This window comes from Aspergillus tubingensis (assembly GCF_013340325.1).
Source record: "Aspergillus tubingensis WU-2223L DNA, scaffold_6, whole genome shotgun sequence".
In the NCBI taxonomy this organism is placed as follows: domain Eukaryota; kingdom Fungi; phylum Ascomycota; class Eurotiomycetes; order Eurotiales; family Aspergillaceae; genus Aspergillus; species Aspergillus tubingensis.
Genome location: NW_023336280.1, coordinates 1244535 through 1269011, shown reverse-complemented (window position 1 = coordinate 1269011; position 24477 = coordinate 1244535). Strand labels below are relative to the sequence as shown.

The following is a 24477-nucleotide window of genomic DNA, read 5'->3' as shown; positions in this document are numbered from 1 at the left end:
GTTCAGAGACTTTCTGATTCGAAGAATATGTATGAAACGAAGTAAATAGTAGAGGAGTTAGGCATTGGAGTGTGCTGAGAATACTCCATAATGAGGGCTGAACTGATAGATCTGGAGGATTGGCAGCGCACGTGCCATGCCTCAACATCCACAATGGTAGAACCAGATATCTCTCTTATTGGATAGGGCTGATAGAATAATGGACAGAATTCGAATACTATAACAAATCAAACGATAATTGAACCCTTGAGCATACTTGATATTTCTGCTGTATCGGCAACCCCGGATTGCCGGTCGCGGATGCCGGCTCCCCGCATTACCGCATTGGGCGAAATGTCGGCTGCGCTTCTCGCCTTCATTCCCGATCGCATCTTTGGCTCTTCCTCTTCATCTTCTCCTGTCTCCAGGGGACTATGTTCCGTGCCATTGCTCGATCATCCCTCTTCTCTACTATTCCTACCAAACGCGCACCCCTCCCTCTCACTCTCACAGCCTCCCTCTTCACCCCTACCGCCCCCGCCAACATGAAGCATCATCTTATGGTCGGTACCTGGACCCCTCCAGGCCGCATCTACACTGTCGCCTTTGACGATGAGGCCCTCACCCTTGACCTCGTCAAGAAGACCGACATCCCTGAGGCTGAGCCTATCTCCTGGATGACTTTCTCGGTAGGCATAGCCTTCAATGCGTCCTCCGCTGCTCCCCGCTCACTCCCCTCCAGCACGACAAGAAGGCCATCTATGGCGCCGCCATGAAGAAATGGAACAGCTTCGCCGTCCACAGCCCCACGGAGATTGTCCACCAAGCCTCCCACCCCGTTGCTGGTCACGGTGTGTATTCCTTACCACTAAACCACTTGAATCCTGCTAATTCCTCAGAACTCGCCGCCAGCGCCGACACCAACACCCGCGCCATCTTCGTCCTCGCCGCCCACAAGCCCCCCTACAACGTCTACGGCAACCCCTTCTACAAATATGCCGGCTACGGCAACGTCTTCTCTGCCGGTCCCGATGGCGCTCTCGTCGAGAACATCCAGAACTACGAGTACGAGCCCAACACCGGTATCCACGGCATGGTCTTCGACCCCACCGAGACCTACCTCTACTCCGCCGATCTCCAGGCCAACAAGATCTGGACACACCTGAAGGACCCCGAAACCGGCAAGCTGACCCTGGTCGACTGCATCGAGGCTCCCTCTCCCGATGACCACCCCCGCTGGGTTGAGATGCACCCCAGCGGCAAATACCTGTACGCCCTGATGGAAGCTGGCAACCGTCTGGCCGTGTACGTCATCGACGAGCGCACCCACAAGCCCGTCTTCACCCACATCACATACCCCCTGTTGCCCCAGGGTCTGCCCCCGCGCAACAAGTACCGCGGCGACGTTACCTTCACTACCCGCAGCGGCGAGTACCTCTTTGCCACGACCCGTAGCAACCACTTCGATGTCACGGGATACATCACGGCGTTCAAGCTGGGCCCGAACGGTAACATTGAGAAGCAGCTGTTCATTCACCCTACGTCGACGAGTGGTGGACACTCGAACGCGGTTAGCCCGTGCGACTTTAGCGATGAGTGGTTGGCGCTGTGCGATGACCAGCTTGGATTTGTCGAGATCTACCGCTTCAAGGATGAGACGTTGGCTCGGGTTGCGCGTGTGGATATCCCTGAGAAGGGATTCGGTATGAATGCTATTTGGTATGATTAATGGAAAAGTATATAGAATGTAAATAGATGATGATATGCTTTATGCTTTAGCAGAGGATATACCAAATCACTGCAAAATACAATACTAAAAGCGATAGTACAGGAATCACCAGAAGTATCTCCTACACTACTAACTGACTACAGAGTAGAACAACAATCCCGCAGAGAATGTAATTGACACCTCAACATAGGCTAATACAAACACGTACTTACTACCACATCTAGGCACACTCTACTATTACTAATTCTAGCTTACTAGATCAGATTACTGCTCCGATTCCGCCCTAACCGAACAGACACTCCCTCCCCAGAACAATCCTCCTACAGCTCCTAGACCTTATAATCAAACCAGTACAAAATATCTAGCAAAAGCGCAAATATACAATCACAATATGACAAATCAGAACCTTCCAAGGCACTTCCATAACACATTTTACATAGCAAGATATAATAGCACTGAATAATATGCATCAATACCCAAATCCCCTCCTATACCACGCTTGAAATAAATAACTCAACCCGAACGAACCCGAACAGGTCCAGAACCACAACCGCCCTTCTTCAGACCCCTTAGCTTCAAACCCCATCCAAGTTTCAAGATATAGATCCCGAATACAAATCCCGATTCACACCATACAATGTCCCTATAACATAGTATACTAATGGTGATATCTGCAAGCAATCCTTGGTTCTTGTTCCTTGGCTAGGACTGACTGTGGCCACTGTATAAATACCGGTGATATATCATATCATATCATATCATATCATACTATCCTGTCATGTCATGTCATGTCATGTTATGATGTACCCACTATCGGCTTTATTAATTATAAGTACGTCGCTAACGGCGGCAGGATCCTCTTACTGTTTATTATACGAATACGAATACTGGTAGGACGTCAAGTAGTATATTTCTTGGATTAGTGGTTAGTGCGTCAACACTTGCGCATACTATGTATATAATAGTAGAAATTGATTCCTCGCAACGCCGTTAACTGGTAATCAATCAGTAGTTTACACCTCCCAAGTACCATTACTCCAAGCTAACCACTCACTACTCTACAAAGTATAGATAATAGTAGTAGTAAACATACTCGCACCGGCTGTATTCTCCGCCCAACCGGGATGCATCCCGACTCGATACTTCAACTTTCCCTGCATATGCGAACTGTCGGCAATTGATTGATCGATCGGTCGATCGATCATCAACCACCGAATTTGATCTATCAATCGAGAAGTCCGGGGTTCGTCCGAAATGCCAGATCCCGATGCAAGTAAACTAACTCTTATCAAGCTTTTTGATCTGACGAGTCCACATCACTGCCAAGTCCTCTGTATAGTACGCGGTTTCACCATGAAATTAGATCAGTAATGAAGTAAATCATTATATTCATGCGCTCGCTCTATGCAACATGCTATAGATGCAATATATGCGATCATGTTCATTAATCCCAAAATATAAGGAAAAAGGAAAAAGAAAAGAAAAAAACAAAGGAAAGATCCACCCACTCCAGCCCAATGCAACCCGAATAACGTATACACCCAGGGGAATCAATCAATCGAAAAAAGTCAAAGGTATCAGTATCAGTATCAGACATGCTCCCTCACCCCCACAGTACTATGTGACGTGCCTCCCGAGGAAGTCTGCGTCACTTCAAACGTCCGATGGATACCTAATCCCATGCCTAATTCCAAATCAGACCCCTCGGGGATTGTTCCATGCGTCCGCTCCGCGTTGCCCGAGGATCCCGTCAGTCGTTCCTCGCTGCTGTTCGATGACCCGCCGCGCCAGAGTCGCGTATCGGGGTCCACCTGGCTTTGGATCGTCGTTACGGTCACTGCCAGTTTGTCTGGCCGGAGACGGTTCTGCACGGCGGCTTCGTCGAGCGAGCCTAGTGGGTAGGGCCGGTCGTGGCTGCGTCCCATGCCGCCACTTTTGCCGAGCGGGCGCGAGCCGGAGGGACCGGGGAAAGGGGATGCGTCGTAGTTGTGGTCGGCGCTGGAGCCGAGCCATTTGCGGAGAAGGGGGCGGAGGGTGGCGAGACTGCCGGCGGTGATACCTAGGCCGCATTCGATGTTGGACCAGAGGGCGATTTCGACGGTTGCGTCTGGCTGAGGTTAGTAAGGGGTTTGTGTGGGTTGGGATAGAGTGTGGGGGGCGTACAGAGGAAGTCCCAGTCCGCGAAGGTGTGTACCCATGGGATACGGATGATGGTAGCAGAGGAGGCGCTGTTGAGGTTGGTTAGTTTCGTCGGTTATGCTTCGAAGCAGCGAGGTAACATACATGCATGCCATACTCAGAATGCCCACCACAGCCATCTTCGTTTTATGCTTCATGTGCAACTTGCGCACAAGAAAGATAGGCAAAATGCCGACAGTAAAATCGCACAGTGCTGCGAACCCACTGTATACGTAGGTCATGGCGATGACGATTTGAATGTCCATGCAGTGGCCGTGAATATCCGGGTTGAAGGCCTTGCGAGTCCAGAAGTAGGCAAGTGGCTTGCACTGCAGCAACATGATGAACATGAAGACCATGCCGGCAACGACGGTCAAGACCATGACGGTCCAGAGGATCCAGATATGGAGGCGTCGAACAGTGATGCGCATCAAGAAGATGCAGACGGAGATTTTACAGGCGACGGCCGCAAAACAATATGCGATCTCACAAAACCACCAGTACTATATTCGGCCCAGGTTAGGTTGAATGTAGGGGGTGAAAGGAATGGGAGTACCGACCTCCATGGCGGTTACACGCTGATGCGCATCCAAGTCTTTGAAACGTCGTCCAGTACCGTATATACTGCCTCCAATCATGCATCCCGAGAACATGGCGTAGAAGCCCTAGACATGCTGCTGATTAGAACACCATCCGTTGAAGTCAATAGAGGATCAGACGTACCATGGCCACCACCATGGCCCAGTCATCCCAGCCGAAGGCTCGCACGATCCATCCGCGCACATAACATCGTAGTATGACAGTCACACATGCAACTGACATAAAGGCGGCCGCAACCGCCTTGACCTCGAGGCTGCGGTCATCCTTAGCCATGCTACAGACGCAGTCGAGGCATGTTCGAGAAAGCTCAGCTCAGCTCCCGCGGGGTGGGGATGACCCAATATATGAGAAGGCCCGAAATGCCGGGGAGGTCCAGAACCAGTACCGGGACTAGCAGTAGACACGAAGCTAATCGCGTCGGATCCCAAACGGTGCAGGACTAGTCGGGTCGCAGATGTTCATCCGTCCTCCGCCAGGAGACGGTGATGGGCTTGTGCGCACTCCTAAAAGAGAAGGCGATCTACGTAGGACTAACTTGAGCCAGGCGAGCTGAGCAGGCTCGCTTAGTTGGACTGCAGGAAGTGTCAATTTGTTTCTACTTTTGCAGATGTTGGACCGTGTCCACGGTCCAGTATAATTGCGGTGGATTCAGGGCTGGCAGGCCGTTGTTGGGTCTTGTTTGTGGATGGGAGACGTGAGCGGACTCCCTTCGAGTCAGGGCCCGTCTGCGAATGGCTTCTTGATTTCTTAAGCGTGTTTGCGATTAGTCCGAATTTGGAGGTGGAGGAGATGCTGCTCCAGCCTGTCGGTAGTTTCAGTGCATCAGTGGAAGTCGATTGGGTGCGTGGTGCTGTCGATCCACTTCGGTCGGATTTGCCACCAGGAAAGGAAGCATCCCCGACGGACGAGTCAGGGACGGTGCAGAAATTTTATACTCTATCGGGACAGGGGCCGTCCCTCTCTAACTGTCATGGGCAGGGAGTCCCCGAATGCGAGGGGTAGAACCATGGATGGTAGGGAGTTTAGGTTGTTGGTTTGGCACTTGGGAGTTGCTGTGGTTGCGGTGGATTGAATCCAGGGGCTGGGAAGAAGAGGAACCGCGTTGCTTAACCGACGCGTTCCCAGCAAAAAATAGAAGTAAATAAAAACAGTAGGAGAAGAGAAAAACCCCTCTAACTTTCCAGGAGTTACTGTCCAAATAATTCAGACATCTTGTGTAGCGAAATCCCCGCCCCGTCAGAGATTGACAGCCTCACGACTCAAGCAGATCCTCTGCTATTTGGGAAAAAAGAGGGCTTCACCGGGTCTCCTTCGCCGGCACGGAAGCCCATCCGGAGGGTGGGGATAGCCCGCCTCGAGGCACGGATGGCAAACAACAAATTGAATGAATGCAAATAATGTGGTATGAAATCTCCAGCCATCAAAAGGAATTGCCACTATTGACTGTCGCTCAGATCCAATGCGGCATGCATCAATAGCCGGCTTCTCGAACGGTGTTGAATGCTCTGTGTGGATCCCTTCAGTATGTTTTGATTCTGACACTGAGCCATATCGACCACTCATGCCAGAAACCATTCATTTCAACCCGGTCAAATTGATGCCTACCTTTAGTTAGCCCGGCGGATTACAATCCTGACTCCGACTGCAGGATGCAGGATCATCTCAGTGAGCAATCTTACTGCTCCTGCATGGGCCCCTCCCCTCCTCCCTCCTTTTTGTGCAGGTCCCAGGCGGACGGTAGCCTCTTGACTTTCTTTTCCCATTTGGAGGAAAGTCGCGGACGCTAAAATGCCTGGCACAGGAACACTAAGCGGATCTAACATGGTCAATGGAGCGATTGATAGAACGCAAGAGCAGTCGACTAGCAGCACACTGCAGACAGCAGGCCCGCATGCCGAAGTGTAATTTAAATTGGCGTTAATTTTAGAAAGAAGTCCCCGAGCTGATCCCCAGTCAAGGCCATTGTTCCCTCTGAGTCTGGCATGTGAGCCCGACCCAGAAAAGATAACAGGAAAATAATACCGGCACATATATGGGGACCACATTGTGTGGACCTTCTTTGACTGCTGGCTGACGTTGGTCCCCGACGGAGAAAGGGCCTGTCACCTAGAAATCCAGTTTGGCCGTTTCACCATCGACAGGCCATGAGGTGTCCCAACGTAATCCTCATCTCAGTGACACACAGGCGTGCGTAGGAAAGGACCATCTTGCCACATGGAAGCCATTTGTCCGAGCGCGTCCGCAGCACGTGGCGGATTTTCCAAAAAAGAAACGACCAAGACGATTGACTGCGATAGATCAGATGCTGCCACTATCCGAGTTCCACCGCACACAAAACAGCCGACCAGCAACAAGCAAACAAAATTAAATCCAAATGCTTCTCACGGGATCGTAGCCCTCGCAAGTCCGCGGAGGCCCGGCAACGTATTAGACCAGGGTTGTTCCGCAATCTCCGTCGATCGGAAACCGTTTCCAGAAAGGCAAAAGTCCCTCGCAGCTCGCCACACACACAAACAAACAAACAGTAAGCAATGGTGCAGCAGGAACTCCTTCCCCCCTGAAGTCCGCCTGTAATAATTGCTTTTTTGATCTTCGTCTTGATCTCGGCACGTGCAACGGACAGGGACTGGCGGGATGAGTGACATTCCTAGAACATTCCTGATCGGCTACTTAGTGCCTGTCTTGCTTTTTCTGCTTTGGAGACTAGTCTTCTGACTGGTCTTCTTCAAGGGGTCTCCAGTGACTAGCCAGGCTAAATTTTCGTATCCCTGCAAGGACAAGACGGCTAGGATGAACCCATTCCCGCTGTTATAGCACGGTTAGGAGAACTTTCTGCAGCATGAGCATCCCCTGAGGACGGCTCACGTCGAGAAGCTAGCGACTGACTGCCGTCTAAGTCTGCATGTTCGCGATCCAAGTACTCTGTCAGTCAGCCGTCTTTGAGCGAAGCTCATAGCTGTCTCCGAATGACGGCTCGCAGGACCCTTTTCGAACTCTCCACTGCTTGATGCCCAACAGAGTATTATTATAATGACATCCGGATATCCCCTCAACAGGAAATTCAATATGCTCAGGCCCAAGTACCATCTAAACCTGGTTAGCATCAGTTAGTCTACGGACAGTCGGTCTGCCTATGGCCCAGGCTGGCCGGAGTGACCTACACCGACCAGGTGCAAATCAATGCCAGAGAGACAACGACTTTACGAAATCGCGCCTGGCTCTGTTGGTACACCTCGTTGTTCCGTTCATCCGGTGTCTAGAAGTTGCAAGACCATGATGTTTCACGCATTCTGTCAGACAGATCAAGTCCCCTACAGCATGTGACTGTTTCGGTGGCAATCAGTGGAATCGACATCAATGAACAGACTGCCAGGTCAGCAGATGTCTGAATAATTAAAGTCACGACGCAGTCCTGCATGCACTCATCCTACCGATGGCTGCATACCCGGGTTTACTCAACCCGCCAATTGCTTTGACCGCATCCAATGGAGGCATGGCTTCATTGCAATTGGAACCTCGTCCAAACTCACTGTACAACCTCGTGTAAACTTCACGTAGGCACGGGCAACTACCCCCGGTCGGCCCTGAGTTTCCGGAGTATACTCATGCCGCGGCGTTGATACTTAAAAGGGGATATCATGCCATCAATCGTACGATTGTTGACCGCTGCTCTACGCACAGGCATAATGCTCCTATCAAGGAATAGTAAGGTTCCTCCTAGACAACATGTTCCTTTCTCGTCGCAGGGAACACCTTCCTCATCGCTCTTGGCGGCTATCGAGCATTACCCGAGGTTTTTGGGTTATTGCGTAGCACTGGCGTCTGGTATCCTGCTCTATAAGTATGATTTAGTTATCGTGGGAAATGTTTCCGCTATGCCGGAGTTTCAGTAAGCACTGTTTCGAGTTGTGTCTTCGTAGCATCTCTGACCTCGCGAGACGCGATTTCGGCCACCGATTGAACGGAGCACTCATCATTCCGTCCTTATGGCTGAGCCTATGGGACGTAGCTAGTCCCCTTGGCGGTCTGGTTGGCGCTATAGCCGCAGGACAGCTACAAGATCGTGCCGGACGTCGCTTTTGCTTGGCCTTCGCGGCTATACTGTCAGCAGCTGCAGTTGCAGTCGCGTACTTGTCGAACGTCCCGAATGATATAGACGCCCACCGAGCAATCTTTCTATTCGCAAAGCTTGTGCAGGGTCTCGCCGTTCATATGATCACATGCACAACCCAAACATATATATCTGAGATCTTGCCTCCCGTGCTGCGAGGCCCCATGCTGGCCTTCTTTCCGATCTTCATCCTCCTAGGTCAATTGATGGGTAGTGTAGTGGTGTACAAGTCTCTAGATATTGCCGGAAGCCGATGAATTAAGAATTGCTTCATCTCATAGTGGCCGTTCTCTGCATTACCATTGCTAGTTGCAGCTATTCTCCCTGAAAGCCCGACGTATCTCATTCGAAAAGATCGAATAAATGCCGCTCACAAATCATTGCGACGACTTTATTCAGGCCGTGTCGAGTCGCAAAACTGTTTCGAGCAACTACGGGCATTCATTGAAAAAAGAGGATCGAGACGCGGCAAGCAAGGCGATTAGGTACCGTGACTGCTTCGGAGGCGTCGACCGGCGGCGTACCATGATTGTCATGTTTGCGAACCTTATCCCTTCGTTTTTCGGTCTACCCTTGTTATCTAAGACCAGCCATTTTCTGCAATTAGTTGGCATGAAGCACCACAGGAGCTTTCTGTTTCTACAAGCTGGAATTGGATTGGGGCTGGCAGCTAACCTCATCAGCATGCAGACCTTGTCCAGATTTGGCCGTGTGCCTCTGATTATTGTCAGCTTAAGCGTCTCGACCCTCGCTTGGATGGGTATTGGGATTGCCGGCTGCTTTTCAGGAACTATTAGCGCTTGGTAAGTTGTCTGGAAATGATATGCAATAACCAAGGCCAATGGTTGTTCAGGTACACGGGAATCACACTAGTCACGGTAATCGCGGCCTGCGGTATTGGTGCATGGCCAGCATCCTACGCTGTCGGTGGAGAGGCATCGTCTCTGCGGCTTCGGGCCAAGTCCCAAGGTTTGGGCTGGTTCGTTTCCGGATTCTCCAGCGTCGTTTCCAACCTCATCTTACCGTACATCTTCAACTCTGATCAAGGTACCCTGCGCGGTAAGACCGGTTTTGTATGTGCGGGTTTCTCGGCCATTGCCCTCGTGGGAACATGGCTTTACGTGCCAGAAATGAAAGATTGGACGCCCAGCGAGATTGACGATATGTTCGAAGCAGTCGTACCTGCACGGCAGTTCAGAAAGTGGTCCCCACTGACTGCTGATCCACTTTCTTCGGATCGTTCCCCACAAGCATGACTAGCCGACGCAGGCGACCAATCCACCGGCGCGTCAGTCGAGTACGAAATTTTGTTCAGCCCGAGCTGTTCCTGGGTGAGAGCCTTTTGGGAGCAGATCGACAGAAAGCCCAGCCGACGGATCTTCTTCTCGGCTCGAGCCAGAATGCACGGCCAAGGACAGCCTTAGAGAAAGACGTGCCAAGCCATGGCAGCCTGTAGTACAACAGTTCTAGAGGTTAGAAGAACGACCTGAAGGCCATTTGCGAAGACGTATGGAACAAAGGAATCTGAAACGGCCACACAGAACCATAATCAACGGCTGTCACAACAAACCCACTTAAGCATAACTCGTATGATCATGAGCTACAAAACGTCATTTGACATGTGTCATTTCGTTATTTGAACTAGATACAGGAAGTCATAAATGAAATCTACTAGCCTTATCGTTTCGTATATAGCGTTTCTGTGGGCCTCACAACGGCGGCACGGAATGCTCGGGCACTGTGAAACGAGGTTTGGGGCAGAGTCCATGGACAGAGAACTTGGACTCGCCATTCCCCGAACGAAGTCCGTGAAATCAGTGGGGCGATACTTCGCATCTTGGTAAAGCAGCGTTGTTCGGCACGCTGCTGGTAGGTCGAGCTTTGATGAAAGGAGTCTCGGCAAGAGTGTGGGCTTTTGGTCGCGTCATAAATGAGACTCGCGGGCAAACCGACGGGCTGCTATGGAACCCAACCCATGTATAGGTACATATACCATGTGAAGAGGCCGATCATCCCTGAGCTTCAGCAGCAGCCTGAATGGTCTTCTTCTTGCCCTTCCTGTAGACACGCTCATCGTTCGGATCGAAGCCTCCGTTACCCCACAGCGCCCAGTCCTCGGTTTCTCTCATATAGTCCTCCGGCGTGAACGAGGTACCGTCGGCCTTCTCCTTCTCCAAGAGCTGGAAGAACCTATCGTAGTCGATCCGGGAATGCCACTTGCCATTAACGTGGAACCGCTCGGACGCGATGAGCGCGCAACAACTGTGAGCATGCTCAGCGGCGATACCATACTTCAGACCACGGCGCTCTAGTTCTGCGTTGAGAGAAGTGACAAACTGCTGGATTTCTTCATAGAAAGGAACGTTCTGCATTGTCAGTCCAGCTCCGGCACTGGTGCTGGTACCGCAGTAAGTCACGCCTTTGATTTCAATAAAGCAAGGCAGAGCCTTCTCAACCAGGTTAGCGTATCCAATCACTTCATCGTCAATGTTGAATCCCTTGACCAGCGTAAGACGGAACACCGTCCGCTGGTAATGACGCTTTTCCCGGAGGATGTCCAAGCAGCGCTGGAAACGTTCCCAGAAGTCGCGGTGCAGAGGCCGATCGATCTTACGTAGGCTCTCGCGGTTACTAGCATCGATGGAGACATAGAGTTGCGTCACCCGATGCAATGTTTCAAGCTGGTCGGGGTGTTGGGCGTTGCAGACAAGGAAACTGGAGATGTGTTCGCTGTGCAACATGTCCAGGAAACGATTAATATGGGGATAGAAGATCGGCTCGCCGACCAAGCTGAGAGCACAGTGACGGATCCGCATAGCCTCGGCGAATCGCTCCGCACGCACACCTGGGACACCACGCATCATCTTGATCTTCTTGTAATGGCCTTCCTTGACTCCATTGAAAATGAGTTCCGGATCATCCACCTTCCAACGCCAAGTGGTGCCAACAGGATTGGTGCCATGACGCCAGCAGAAGATACATTTGTTGCTGCAAGAAAGCGAAGGAGTTGCCTCCATGCACAGGTGAGAGCGAATACCGTAGAATGAGAACTTATAACAGGAGCCACGACCACGCAGGGCGGACTTGGTCCAACGACAGATCTTGACGCCAGAGTGCGAACCAACAATGGTATATCCTTGCTTAGTCAGAGAGGCATAGGTGGGCGAGGTCTTGGGCACCATCTCTTTCTCAGTGGCGGGCGCAGGCGTCTTTCCACCCGTAGTGAAATCCACTGGGATAGGGGATCCGGATGCAGCGTCCGAGCTGAACTTGATATCTTCCAGGTCGACCACCGATTGATTCTTGTTCTTCTTCCGACCGTTTGCCTTGTCAGAGTCCGAACCTTCGTCGTCCAAATCCTCCTCATCACTTTCGAGCGGATCACCACTACCGGGGACACCTTCACCTAGACCGCCATTTTCGACAATATCACCGAGAATATCCTGTAGGCCACGGGACCACTCCTTCAAAGCCGAATCTGCGTCGCTCTTGACATCTCCAAAACCAAGAGGGTAGGCCCTCTTCCTGCCTGTGAGTTTCGCCATCCAGCGATCCAGTTCCTTGGCCTGTGAGCAGAAACCTTCCTCTTCGGTAGGCCATCCTTCCCTGTCGCCAAACCCGAAGACAGAATAGCCAGCGAGACCAGACAGAGGTGCAGTATCAATGCGGAAGTCATGATGAGTTTCATCGAGGTGACCGAGGAAGGTGTTCAAGATGGTATCGATATTGTAAGTCGGGATCAGCATGCAATATACATAGCGTGTTCCTGGCGAAGTCGAGGGGGGCTTCGGGGCGCTGATGAAGTAGTCATCAAAATCGACATAAGACAGGTCGTGAATCTGGGGGGGAAGGAGGCCTCGTTCCCGATTGTCAGGGTCGGCCCGATCGCGCGCAGCAGCACGCAAATCTTCCAGCAAGACTTGGGCATATCTCTCGGTGTTTGCGGTCAACGAAGCGAAGAAGATGATGGGTTGAATGAAGGAGACAGGGGGTTCCTGGTCAGAACCTCTACGCCGGCCAGCAACCTTTAGCGGCTTCTTTCCTGTGACCCGCTTCGGACCGGCCTGCTTTTGCGACGCGTCCTTCTCCACGACCGAGGGCTTTGAGTCGGCTTTTACATCCTTCTCCGTAGACTGGCTGATGGTCTTTTCACGTTTTTCCGGGGAATGGCTGCGAGGCGACGACGGGATGGAGGAAGCAGTAGCAATCTTGGACTTGGGCTGCAGCTTACGATAAGCGCGAACGAGAACGACAAGGGTAGCGAGAGCGAGGAGGAGAGGCAAGCGGTAGGAATGCCAGAAGGCCAAAAGACCTATGAAGATGAACTATTAGTGCTTGTGAGGTTGCAGAGGACGAGCAAACCTACCTTCGTTTGCAGATGCCTCCATGTTGAGTGTATCAAGACGAACAAACGAGTTTCGTGTGACAGTGGTGGGATCTGGGACCCCTTGTGGCCGCGTGAAGACTCAAAGAGGCGGGCCAGATAGAGAGTATGGGCGGGGGAGCACTGGGTGAACTAGTAGAAGTGAGAGGGATTGACGAAGTCCTGGGGACACATCGCAGTAACCGACTGAATCGGTACTTGGGCGAAGGCGAGTCGCAAGGACCGAAAACGATGAGACTAAGTCAGCCCAGACCCTTCTCTTGAGATAGAGGTCAATGCTAGATAGTAAGTAGTTCTGGGGTAGGATGGATGAACTTCCTCGGGATTTTCGAGGAAATTTTTGGCTCCAGCGGCAAGGCCTCTGATTGGCTCCCGCACTGAACTACCTGATAAGGAAGGTACTTTGGCAGTGTGTGTTCTAGAATCTGAGCCAAAGAGATCTTGTATCTAGTATAGGTAAAATAATATAATATATTATTTCTAATACGATGTGATTACAGGATTGGTTTTTCAAATAAGAGATCCATTAAGAAAGGAAGAGTAAGATGTGGTGACACCAATTTCCGATATCCCTGTATTAGATTAGTCGGATGGTTGCCCTTTTGGCTGAGCTCCCGGGTATTAATAATATACTATATATGTATGGGCACAAGTTGTTCCAGTGTCAATGCTTCTCATTCGTAGTTCAATAAGATTGATCCTATTAGTTATTTCTGATAACATGAGATTCTACATACAAGTTCAATATCAATGTGATGCACTGATAACTGCTAAATCATAGAATAGCTAATCCACGGTAGATGGTTGGACCGCTGGATATGGTAGTAGTTCTAACCGAATTTGGCTATAGGAAAAACACTATCAAACAAAGATTGTATTGTGGGAAAAGAGGCTGTCTAGCTACGTGACATACAAATCATCACCCAGATTGATTTGCAACCATTTTTATTGATACTGGGTAAAGTCTGTACATGAGGATTCAATGTCAACAGAATCTAGTGTCAATTCAAAACATCACTAAGCTATTCTCCTCAACCGGGAAAACTTCGCCCCCCACCATACTATTCCTGCCCATCGCAAGCCTGCCTTGCTGACAGTATATGGACACAAAGTACACCAGGCTTTGTAAAGTATCAGAAGATTTCTTATCATGTAGACCTCTTTGTAGTTATAATACTTCACTCTCTATGTTCTTAGCCTCTTTAAGCTTGTCTTGCTCAATGTATATTCATGTAAGTCTTGCCATGTTCTAAAACATCCCCTTAGCTTCCCTGTCGGGCCAATATCCCTGCAAAGAAATTTCTGCTACTAAGAAATATAGGATGATTCTCACCAAACATTTCTTTTTCCAGCTGTAACATTTTGTCTCTCAATTCCTCAGCCTCCTCAAGCTTGCCTTGACTGCGGTATGTCCACACCAAGTTCCTTGTGCATCGATACACTTCGACCCATATATTCTCGGCTTCTTTGAGCCTGTCTTGCTCGCGGTATACTGACACAAGATTTGCCATAATTGGAAAAAACTGGTCCAATATCTCTTTGGCTTCCCTAAGCCTGCCTTGCCGATGGTAAATAGGTACAAGATTTACCATTCTTTGAAGAGTACTGGGATGTTCCTCACCAGATACTTCTTTTTGCAGCTGTAATACTTTATCTCCTAGTTTCCCAGCCTCATCAATTTTATCTTGCTGATGGTAAAATGACATGAGGTTTGCCATGCTCTGAAGAGTGCTGGGATGTTTCTCACCAAGTACTTCTTTTTGCAGCTGTAACACTTCATCTTGTAGTTTCCCAGCCTCATTGATCCTGCCTTGTCCATGGTAAATTGAAATAAAATCTACCATACTTTGAAGAGTGCTGGGATGTTCCTCATCAAGTACTTTTTTTTGCAGCTGTAACATTTTGTCTTTAAGTTTCCCAGCCTCATCAAGTTTATCTTGCTGAAGATAAATTGACATGAGATTTGTCATGCTCTGAAGAGTGCAGGGATGTTTCTCACCAAGTATTTCTTGTTGCAGCTGTAATACTTTATCTCCTAATGTTTCAGCCTTATCAAACCTGTCTTGCCAATAGTAGATTGACACGAGGTTTGCCATGCTTTGAAGAGTACTGGGATGTTTTTTACCAAGTACTTCTTGTTGCAGCTGTAATACTTCATCTCCTAAGTGCTCAGCCTTAATGAGTTCAGCATGCCGATATGGTTGTGGCCAAAGATATCGATATTCTAGATCTCTGCTGGAAAGTTTCTGAGCAAGTCTTTCTCCTTGTATCTGCGGTACCTCAATTGCGATTGGATCAACTTACATTGATAGGCCCTGCTCGCTGTATAACTGAACGAGACTGGCCATTCCTTCAAGAACATGGGGGTGTGTATCACCAAGCTTTTGCCGCCGTAAATCCAGTACCTTGATCGCAAAGGCATCTGCAGGTATAGGATCGCCTCTCGAAGTCTGTGGTCTTATGAGGCCCTTTGACAAACACAGCATTTCCTGTAACGTATGTTCGATGGTGGAGAGCTGGTATCTGGGATTTCTCTCTTTGCATATTGCCTCCAATACCTCGATATATATATCTTCCACTGATAGATTGTAGTTCGCCTGGACTGAGTTTTCCGAAGCAAGGCCAAGCAGTGCATACACTCTATCCCTTATATCTGAACTTTTATGCCTTCCATATGTCATCAGCAATTCCGAAAGTGGTAAGTGCTGGTCATCTTTGGGAAGGCTATCCCAGAGTATTTTCTGCGCGATCATCACCGAACCTGTACATTTTGAGATACCCAATGAATCATGGTGCACGACATGGGTTTTTATCGTCTGGCGAAGAGATGCCAACTGATGCCAACTAAAGCTTTTTGTGCCGCAGTGAAACATGACGTCTTTTGCGAGCATGAGCTCTTGGACGATCCATATTCGACTCCAATATGGTTGCTCCAGTAGACTTTGTAATGCTCTCCCCAAAGCTGATTTGGTTTCTTTACTTGGTAAACCTGGGTTTGCGATATATCTAATAGCGAGTTCACTGGAATCGGTGGCTTGGCCTAACCATACCACCGTAAGTTCTGCTCCGGCATATATATCCCTCATCATGTTGACTTGGTGATTTCGCTCCGAAATACTGGACTGATCGATGCATATTGCGTCAATCCAGAAGAGCTGCCATCTCCGGCATAAGTTCATGGTACTCAGAAAGTTCCAAAGATTTTCTTGCACGTGAAACTCCATATCATCCAAATCAATTGGTTGCCTGTTATGCGGAGAACCCCAGGTATATGATAAAGCAACGTAAGATGGACAGCAGGCTCGGTCGACAACATGTAGTTTGCAGCGAACGGTTTCAGACGGTGAAGATGGCAGTAATTCAAGAAGCCTAATACATTTAGTGGACGGATCCAAAGGAGAATAGGTGAAAGCTTGCGCCATTTGACAGATGTAAAAAATCGCTTTGTAGTTTGTACTAAGCTTGTTGAACTTGTAATACTTCTTGTGATAAATTGACCCAGCACTTGCAAGATGATTCTTCGTTAACTATTTATCCAGCCTAGTTATCTAGCCGGGCTGACAAAATCCTAGCCTCACAGCCACATGATGACGTGGTCGGGCACCCACATGTGACAGGGTCAAAATCAACTGCAACAGTGTCAGATGGTCAGACCGAAGCCGAAAAGAGTAACCTAATCAGAGTTGAAGAAATTCTGATATTGGAAGAGAACTAATACAATATAAACTTTTATTAGTGTCAAACAATCTAAGTTATATGGCCTCCGGGTCGATACCTGTATGCATACCCACATCGAATACCAGCGTTATGAAAGAACTCGGCATTCGTGGGTCCGATAAGCAAATCATTATCCGAACAGATGAAACCCATTCGGATGGCATAGAAGTGCTACCGTTAATGAGCCATGCTAACAAAGCTTGACTGACTGTCTTTCACATCGAAATACTACAGACTCCTTTTTCCAATGGGTTTCTACTATACGTGGATTGACATTCTTATCTGCGTTGCTGACATTGCCCAAAAATGTAAAATTGGCCACATAGATGTGATTCCGCTAAATGCGATCCCATTCTCACTGTAGTTGACACTACCCAAAACTGATTCATCTTCCGACTGCGTTCAGGTGAGCAACTGCGTGCTCAGTGTTCCTTATCCAAAACGATCTACGAGGCACCTCGCGTCCACCATCGATTATCATCATAGCCACTGTAGTAATCAAAGAACAAGTTTAGCCCATTCCCAGTGACGTTCATTTTTGGCCAGCGTAGAGCCCCGTTCGAGATAACCACTTTCATGTAGATAGTTGCCTTTCTTGTCACGTCATTGTTTTGGATTTTTGTAGTAAGGATGTACCAATTATTGCCAGATATACCGATACTTTTATTATTGGCGACGGCGAGTAGGTAGCGGAGGTGGAGGCGGCTGACAGTGTTTCAAACATACAGGTGGAGGCGTTGGAGAGCGTGATGGTAGTGCAATAGGTGAGGGCTGTTCATTGAGTTAGTACTTGTCTTTCTTGTATCCATTTTCAAAATGCGTCAACGTACAGTTCTCGGGGGCAACGGGGACGGCGGTGGAAGTCCCTAGTATGTTTTATGAACAGTTTACTAGTATAATCGTCAAAAGCGAACCAATGTACAGTGGCTTCGTGCTCGAAGAATATCTTCTAAAGTCTATACTAGCATCTTTTCACACACAGACAGCCGAAATTGGGGCATAATACCGAGTAGTCGAAATACTGCTCGGAGGTGCTATGTACAGGGCCCAATATTAGCATGGAGGTAGACCTGAGAATTGAACTCTCTCAGTCTAGATGACTGTAGCTCTTCCACTGGTCCATGTTGATAGTTTAACAGTACCTTCTTCAATGGCGCGAAAGACTGATAACTGCAACATGTAGAATATATATAGAGTAGAGATAATGAAAAGCGTACGATGGTAAGTAGTTAGACTCACTCTTTCATCGTATCCAAAAATGTATAAGAATAATCTGGTTTCTTAAACTCGGACAAACGGATGCCATGAGATGAAGCCATAAACGCCAAGTTATAGGCCTTTTATAACCTCCAGGTGGGTAGGTCCTCCCTATATTCTCATTCAGTAGACGGGTCCATGTCTATGCTAATATTCACAATTCATAGTGATACTTTATATATGCAATTCATTGTGGTTTCTTTTCTCTTGTCTTCCATGACAATTGAATTGACAACCGACCTGTGAATCCCATGAACCCATGGTATACTGAATACCTAGGTAGTAAAGGGTAATTTAAGGACTGTTGCTTACTGCATATTTGGCAATCTCTTCAACCCTGGCCGGGTAATACCGGTTATAATACTGCTCTTTCCTCCATTATCTGTTCTATAGATGCCGACAATATTGACCAACGCATATGCACTTTAGGAGTTCCAGTTGATAGGCGTATGTATGGTTCTCCCAAACCACGCACATCTTGCCTACACTTAGCAACGGCAACATATGACAATAGCCATACCGTTTTCGAAGTAGTAGAATCATTGTTCTGTGCAAGGAGAAGCTTCTGCAATTTACAGATATGGTCCCTTCGGGCTTTCTCAGGGTAAACCATGAAGTACCCACTTATCAGTAAAGAACGAAAAGACATCTCAAAACTGGAAGAGTGACTGCTGGCAGGCCCTTCATCTGATGCTTCTTACTTTCTTTGGGACGATATAGCTTCCGGCTAGTGACGTGAATGGGCAGGCGCCAAGAGTATGATTCAATACTGACAAGTGCTAGCAGGTCTTACCCTATAAGCCCCTCTGATGTCCCTCAGGAGCTATCTCTTCACTAATTCAGGTTTCCAAAATGGCACCAGGAGTAGAACCGTAAGTGGACAGTCACTTATATTTCTTGGATCTACTTAACCGCTTTATTATTGACTAGCATACGACCCAGCTCCGAACTACCAGAGGTTATTCCTCAAGCCAAGAACGACAGCTCAAATACAAACAAAGAGAAATCAGTGCATGACGTCCACAAGGAAGAGCCTGTACATGAGACGTTTAAGTCGTACTCATTTACTAGTAAATGCTAACACTGATCTAGCAGTCTTTCTCTACATCTGGCTCGGGCTCAGGCACCTTCCAACATATTTCAAATCCTCCTATGGTCGTCAGACCAGATGAGTTTGATTACTTGCACGGTAGGATCTCTGATTGAAGAGGATATAGTATATACTGAATACAGCGGTAGCCGCTCCTGGCGCTTTCAAGTGCGCTTTATGTCGACAGTGGCATACGAAGAGATGTCCGTGGTTGATCAACTATTAAAATAGCCTTATTGATACTTTGCTCGCTTACGTGACGTTGGTCCTCTTGAGGGGTGCCCTGTTTGATGTCAAGGCTAGTAGTTTAATGATTGTTTGTTGTTATTTGCCATGGCAATTCCCCGGTTATCTCTACGTACAAGGGATTTTTAGGCAATGACACAAGTAGTCCGAGAAACCCAAATTCAGGACAACTCATCCTCAACCGGGAGCGCCCCCTCCGCCTGCATCTGAAGGGCAACCTGATCCACATCTCTCCACACCCGCAGCAGGTTCCCGCCAGCAACTTTGCCTGCATCCTCGTCACTAACTCCGCGTCTCAACAGCTCAGCGATCAAATCCGGATACTTAGACACATCCTCAAGACCGCGTGGAACAGTAGGTATACCGTCAAAATCGCTTCCCAATCCAACATGATCGAATCCGATCAAGTTCCCAATGTACATGATGTGGTCCACCACGTGCTCCAGAGTTGCATGCTCGGGATCAAACTCAGGCAGGCCATTCAGATCGTCAGAAGCAGTACACGAAATAAAGTCTGGGGAGAAGTTGACCATCACAATTGAGTTACGGGTTTTGACCAGCTCCAGAACATCATCCGGGACGTTGCGGGGATGAGGGCAGACTGCGTACGCAGAGCTGTGACTGAACATCACAGGAGCGCGGCTACCAGCCCAATCGTCTTTTCCAGCGCCCAAGACATCCCGCATAGTGTCCACACTAACGTGAGACAGGTCGACTATCATGCCAAGCCTGTTCATCTCGAAGACAAGATCCTTACCGGCCTCGCTCACTCCGTGCCAGACCGGGTCTGCCTTCTTGATGCCGCCGGGTATTTCGACAAGCGCTGCATCAGCATAGCGATTGTGGCAATTATGAGTGAGAGTTGCATATGCCACGCCGCGATCATAGAAGTTTCGCAAGTGAGCTAGGGAATTTCCGATCGAGTGAAGGCCCTCCATCCCAAGCGGGGAAATGATCTTTCCCTCCTTGAAGGCTTGAAGGGCAGTCGTGCCATTGGGTGGCTCAGAAAAGACATTGGGGTAAGCCTGTTGCAGGCGCAACATGACATCTACCTGTTCGATAGTCTGGCGGACACCTGGATAAACAATGTTAGTAAGAGTAAGAAACGTACGGAGGCACTGTGACTATCGTACTCGTTGCATAAGTTGCGTCGGAGAAATCGCTCCAATTCTTCGGACACTCTACAAAGACACTCCAGAAGGTGCCGCCTACTTTGCCCTCAGCGAGCCGTGGCAAATCGACGTGCCCCCGCAGGTTGCCCTCGGTGAAGGGGATTTTGAAATCATCGCTGTAGATGTGATTTCCGAAAACTTCGCGGATGAAGATGGGTAGATCATCGTGGCCGTCTGTAGTCGTTAGACAAGGCAATTGTAGGCATTCAAACCAAGCTACTCACCTATCAACGGGGTCTCCGACAGGATTTTGTCCACTCGCGACTGTGCGGGTTGTGGGTGAGTGCATCGGCGCGCATTGGTCAGAGTGACCAAAAAGCACGCAAGAACAAAGGTCAGAAGCACGCTGCCCATGTTGCGCGCCAGAGAAGAGTGAGGTTTTGGCTTTGCATCTGAGGTTGCGTAGCCGCGCGACGACTCCAGATCTAGTTTGGAATCCATTGTGCGAAGGGAAGGAGGGGTTGTGTAACCCGCGCTTTCCCGGCGTAGCGAGCGATGTGTGTTGATATTGAAAAATGCGGATGGGGATGGGGATGGATGAAGCTCGTTGTTATCGCCGGGGAGATAACCGGACTCCGATGAGTCAACTTGCGTATAGCAGCTGCAGGATTCAGGCTTAGCTCACGGAGTATTGATAAGCGACCGATCACATCATGTTCTGCTAGACGAACAGCAGCATATCAGAAACAATGTTACTGCTCAACAAATTGAAGTCATTATGTTTGTGAGCATCGCAGCTGACCATTTGTCGCATCCATATGTCTCCATAGGAAGGTTTTGAATAGGCTCATTGGGACTTCTGGGTATGTCGGTCACGTGACACGTAATAATGGTCGATTCATGCTACATCTCTCATGAAGTGACCGAGGTATGAAGGAGGTATCAAGTCAAGGCCAGCTAAGAGGATCTCAAAGGAGCTATAGCTATCTAGTGTGGATCTGCATTGATGATGAAAGACGTGGGAGGTGCCGTTGCCATCTACTTGGCACAAACGCCGGCTTGGCTTCAACATGAGATACGAGCATTCCAGTATAAAGCTAGAGAGTGCTGTCCCAAAGTTACTGCGATTCTGTCAAATCTTGAACATCTTGTGCAGCAGACTCTTTAGTGTGCTCAACCACTGTCAGCGCCGAATAGTTCCTCTCGAATAACCTCCAAATCCAGAAGCAAATCATCGGCAGAGTCGTACTCCTTGTGCCAGCATTTGCGAGTGATTTCGCTGCAAGCATGCGTATCCTCCGGGAATTGCTGCGATGCAAACCTATGCTCGACTCTTTCAAACCATGCATTTTCTCCATCAATGATGTCAGGAAACATATCATGCCCCATCATAATGAAATAGATAGTGCATCCCAGGGCAAAGAGATCTGTCTGCACATCTGCGTCAAAGGGGTCGCGACGAGGGCAATAAAACCTGCAAGGCTCTCCGCTCCACCCATCAAGAAGCACGGTTCCATCCTCTGACAAATGCTTCCCTTGGAAGTCAGCTAGCTTGGCGCGTAGCATTTCATCCAGAAGTATATTCCTGGGCTGTATGTCACAATGAAGAACTCCCCTACTGTGAACCCATGCAATTGCTTCGGCTATTTCTTGGCACCAAGTTAGTCTCTGCTCAAGGGATGGTGGTGGATGTGGATGTGCTGGTCTGAGATAGTAGTCATCTAGGTTCCCGTTGATCGCCCGCTCTAGATATAGCCAGCCGTTGTCTGTGCATCCTTTCACTTTGATGATATGCTCGTGATGTCCGACAATCTCGAGGAGGCGTCTCTCTGTTTCGAGCCGACTGGTGTCTGTGTCTTCAGGCGCGAGAGGGTATTTCAATACTGTAGTTTCATCGACTTCTCCTATCCATGCGCTTCCACCTGACGCAATCACACGTTTGACTCCAGGGGGACAGTACTCTTGGTACTCGTTTAATTCAGGCTTGTCCATACTTCTGGGATCGCTACTTTGATAATTGCCGGCGAACTGCCAGATATCAGAACACGATAACAAGAGGCAGTTGACTCAGATAATATATTGGACCTGGAGGGAAAGCAGAGAGTGGAATGTCTCGACAAACAATATCAACACGTGCCTTCCCATTTTCGTACACGTGGGTGCACGTGCTGATCTAGTTTGCATCGATTCACCTAATAAGGCAATCACTACAATATAACAATTCAAAACAGATCACGTTTTGTATTCGCAAATACAATATGTAAAAGACTAAGCTAACAACAAACTCAAAACAAGATTAGCAGCAGAAGGTCTGTTGTAAAGTTATGGGCTGTTGCTAGACAGTATTTATGGGTCTCACATGTGTAGATGTCAATTTTCATGACTCGGGACCATTGGTGATGTTACAACATTCACCTGCCACAAAGACGGCATTTCATGATGGTCCCAGACTCTCGTTGACACCTAAGTCACAGGGTATTATTCTTTTTTGTTCCTCCGAGCAAACCAATTTGTAAAGAACCTGAGTCCTCTGCTTCTATCAGGCGAGATCTTCTCATCACCATCGTCTAGATATTATTAGTCTTCGGATCTTCTACACGAATCTTGATCACTTTGCTCATACCAGGAGGATGAACACAAAGTGGACAGGCAATTTCTCGATCTTCAATTATCTCGTGCGACGAAGTGGTCAACCCATCCTTGCCATCATGTCCATTGCAACCAGGTCCATCTGGATTACTGCAGGATACCTTAGTTACTTCATGGCATTTATGCTTGGGGGAAGCAGTGCAACTCTCGTATTCTTTGTAGATATGGTGAGTTTCACACCCACATCCCCAGAATTCTAGACCACCAACACAGCCCTCGCACGTATTATCCATTGTTGTAGGATTTTTTCTTTTTTTGAACTGGTGAGAGCTAATGCTATTGATAGTGTCGTGTTGTGGAGAAGATGTGTCCAAATCAAGTTAGAATCGTGGCACAGAGGCTTTATATACATCGAGTCGTCCTGTCTAGGAAGATTCTGTTAGATTCCTACACTATCTCTTATTGATATCTGAACCGTCAATTTCCGTCGCTGTCTATTGAAGACATCGAGGTGGATGATCCCTCATTATTATCTCTAGACGCTGACGGGAGCTGCCAGTCTCTAAATGGTGGTAGAAATTGGAGGAAATAACAGCGAAGCATTCTATATCCAATTGTTCGCGGCTATTTTTACATTATACGCTTTCATATATCTTCAAATGGTATTGTGGCATATTTTCGAATATGTCTGTTGTCACGCCCATATTTTTTATCTATATAAGGTTGATTTACGTATACACGAGACTGGTTTTGGAGCATACGAAGACATAATTCAAGGTTATTAATAGTGGCAGATGGCGGCGCCGCTAGAATGTACGCAACTATCAGGGAAAACGTATCCAGCGAATCCAAGGCACATGGTCCACAGCCGGGGAAGCTCTCTTCGTCATCGCAGATTGACCCTTCCTTCAAAAAACATCTCGCTGACCAAAACCCATGATCCAACTATCCGTGCCAAAAGCTTATGCAGCTTATCCAACCCCTATTTAGCCAGTGATCATGCGACTTGATCGAGATAAACCAGTTTCCAACTTCAGACTGAGCTTACAAGTCCTTTTCTAGCTTCAGGAGACACAGCGTGAGCTATCTATAACCTGTCCCCGCCACCGACATCACGGTACCATTCCAGCCAGCATCTAGGGGTGGCGTCTTATCGCCAGACTTAAGACTATCATTTGTCCAATTGGTCTTTCTGTCGATGCTTTTCCGGTTCAACAACTAGTGGGGATCGTCGCATTTTTCTCGCCAGGCTGCAGTGATGACTTCATAGTCAACAAAGGCTGGGCAACGCTGCATAATAAGCACTCAAAAGACGATGTACCTTGATATAAGCAGAAGCTCCTGCTAAGCTCCCCAACAAGATCGTCTCCCAGCGATCATCCACAGAACACGTTTGTGCCTCGTTATAATTTGATCACCGTTTCATCCTCAATCATCTGGTTTCCACTGGACGATCAACACCCCGAAAGAGCAAGTCACGCAAGG

General features: G+C 48.5%; 7 protein-coding genes across 7 annotated transcripts; 3 read left to right on the top strand and 4 right to left on the bottom strand.

The window, feature by feature from the left end:
* Positions 1-413: 413 nt before the first annotated feature.
* Positions 414-1708, top strand: AtWU_04180 (lactonase family protein; the record flags this gene model as incomplete). The annotated part of the gene is made up of 3 exons (XM_035499291.1): positions 414-668; positions 722-830; positions 879-1708. The coding sequence occupies 3 exons, from the start codon at positions 414-416 to the stop codon at positions 1706-1708; spliced, it is 1194 nt and encodes a 397-aa protein (XP_035355184.1).
* Positions 1709-3297: 1589 nt separating this feature from the next.
* Positions 3298-4759, bottom strand: AtWU_04179 (putative integral membrane protein; the record flags this gene model as incomplete). The annotated part of the gene is made up of 5 exons (XM_035499290.1): positions 3298-3815; positions 3872-3936; positions 3992-4389; positions 4447-4551; positions 4610-4759. The coding sequence occupies 5 exons, from the start codon at positions 4757-4759 to the stop codon at positions 3298-3300; spliced, it is 1236 nt and encodes a 411-aa protein (XP_035355183.1).
* A 3365-nt stretch (positions 4760-8124) lies between these two features.
* Positions 8125-8854, top strand: AtWU_04178 (Myo-inositol transporter 1; the record flags this gene model as incomplete). Its single annotated transcript, XM_035499289.1, has 2 exons — positions 8125-8375; positions 8425-8854. 2 exons carry the CDS (start codon positions 8125-8127, stop codon positions 8852-8854), a joined length of 681 nt encoding a protein of 226 aa, XP_035355182.1.
* A 427-nt stretch (positions 8855-9281) lies between these two features.
* AtWU_04177 (MFS general substrate transporter) lies at positions 9282-9853 on the top strand (the record flags this gene model as incomplete). The annotated part of the gene is made up of 2 exons (XM_035499288.1): positions 9282-9400; positions 9451-9853. The coding sequence occupies 2 exons, from the start codon at positions 9282-9284 to the stop codon at positions 9851-9853; spliced, it is 522 nt and encodes a 173-aa protein (XP_035355181.1).
* Positions 9854-10606: 753 nt separating this feature from the next.
* AtWU_04176 (flavodoxin and radical SAM domain protein) lies at positions 10607-12985 on the bottom strand (the record flags this gene model as incomplete). The annotated part of the gene is made up of 2 exons (XM_035499287.1): positions 10607-12909; positions 12964-12985. The coding sequence occupies 2 exons, from the start codon at positions 12983-12985 to the stop codon at positions 10607-10609; spliced, it is 2325 nt and encodes a 774-aa protein (XP_035355180.1).
* Positions 12986-19452: 6467 nt separating this feature from the next.
* On the bottom strand, positions 19453-20904 carry AtWU_04175 (putative dipeptidase; the record flags this gene model as incomplete). Its single annotated transcript, XM_035499286.1, has 3 exons — positions 19453-20366; positions 20425-20637; positions 20688-20904. 3 exons carry the CDS (start codon positions 20902-20904, stop codon positions 19453-19455), a joined length of 1344 nt encoding a protein of 447 aa, XP_035355179.1.
* Positions 20905-21576: 672 nt separating this feature from the next.
* On the bottom strand, positions 21577-22395 carry AtWU_04174 (kinase-like protein; the record flags this gene model as incomplete). The annotated part of the gene is made up of 1 exon (XM_035499285.1): positions 21577-22395. The coding sequence occupies one exon, from the start codon at positions 22393-22395 to the stop codon at positions 21577-21579; it is 819 nt and encodes a 272-aa protein (XP_035355178.1).
* Between the last annotated feature and the right edge of the window lie 2082 nt (positions 22396-24477).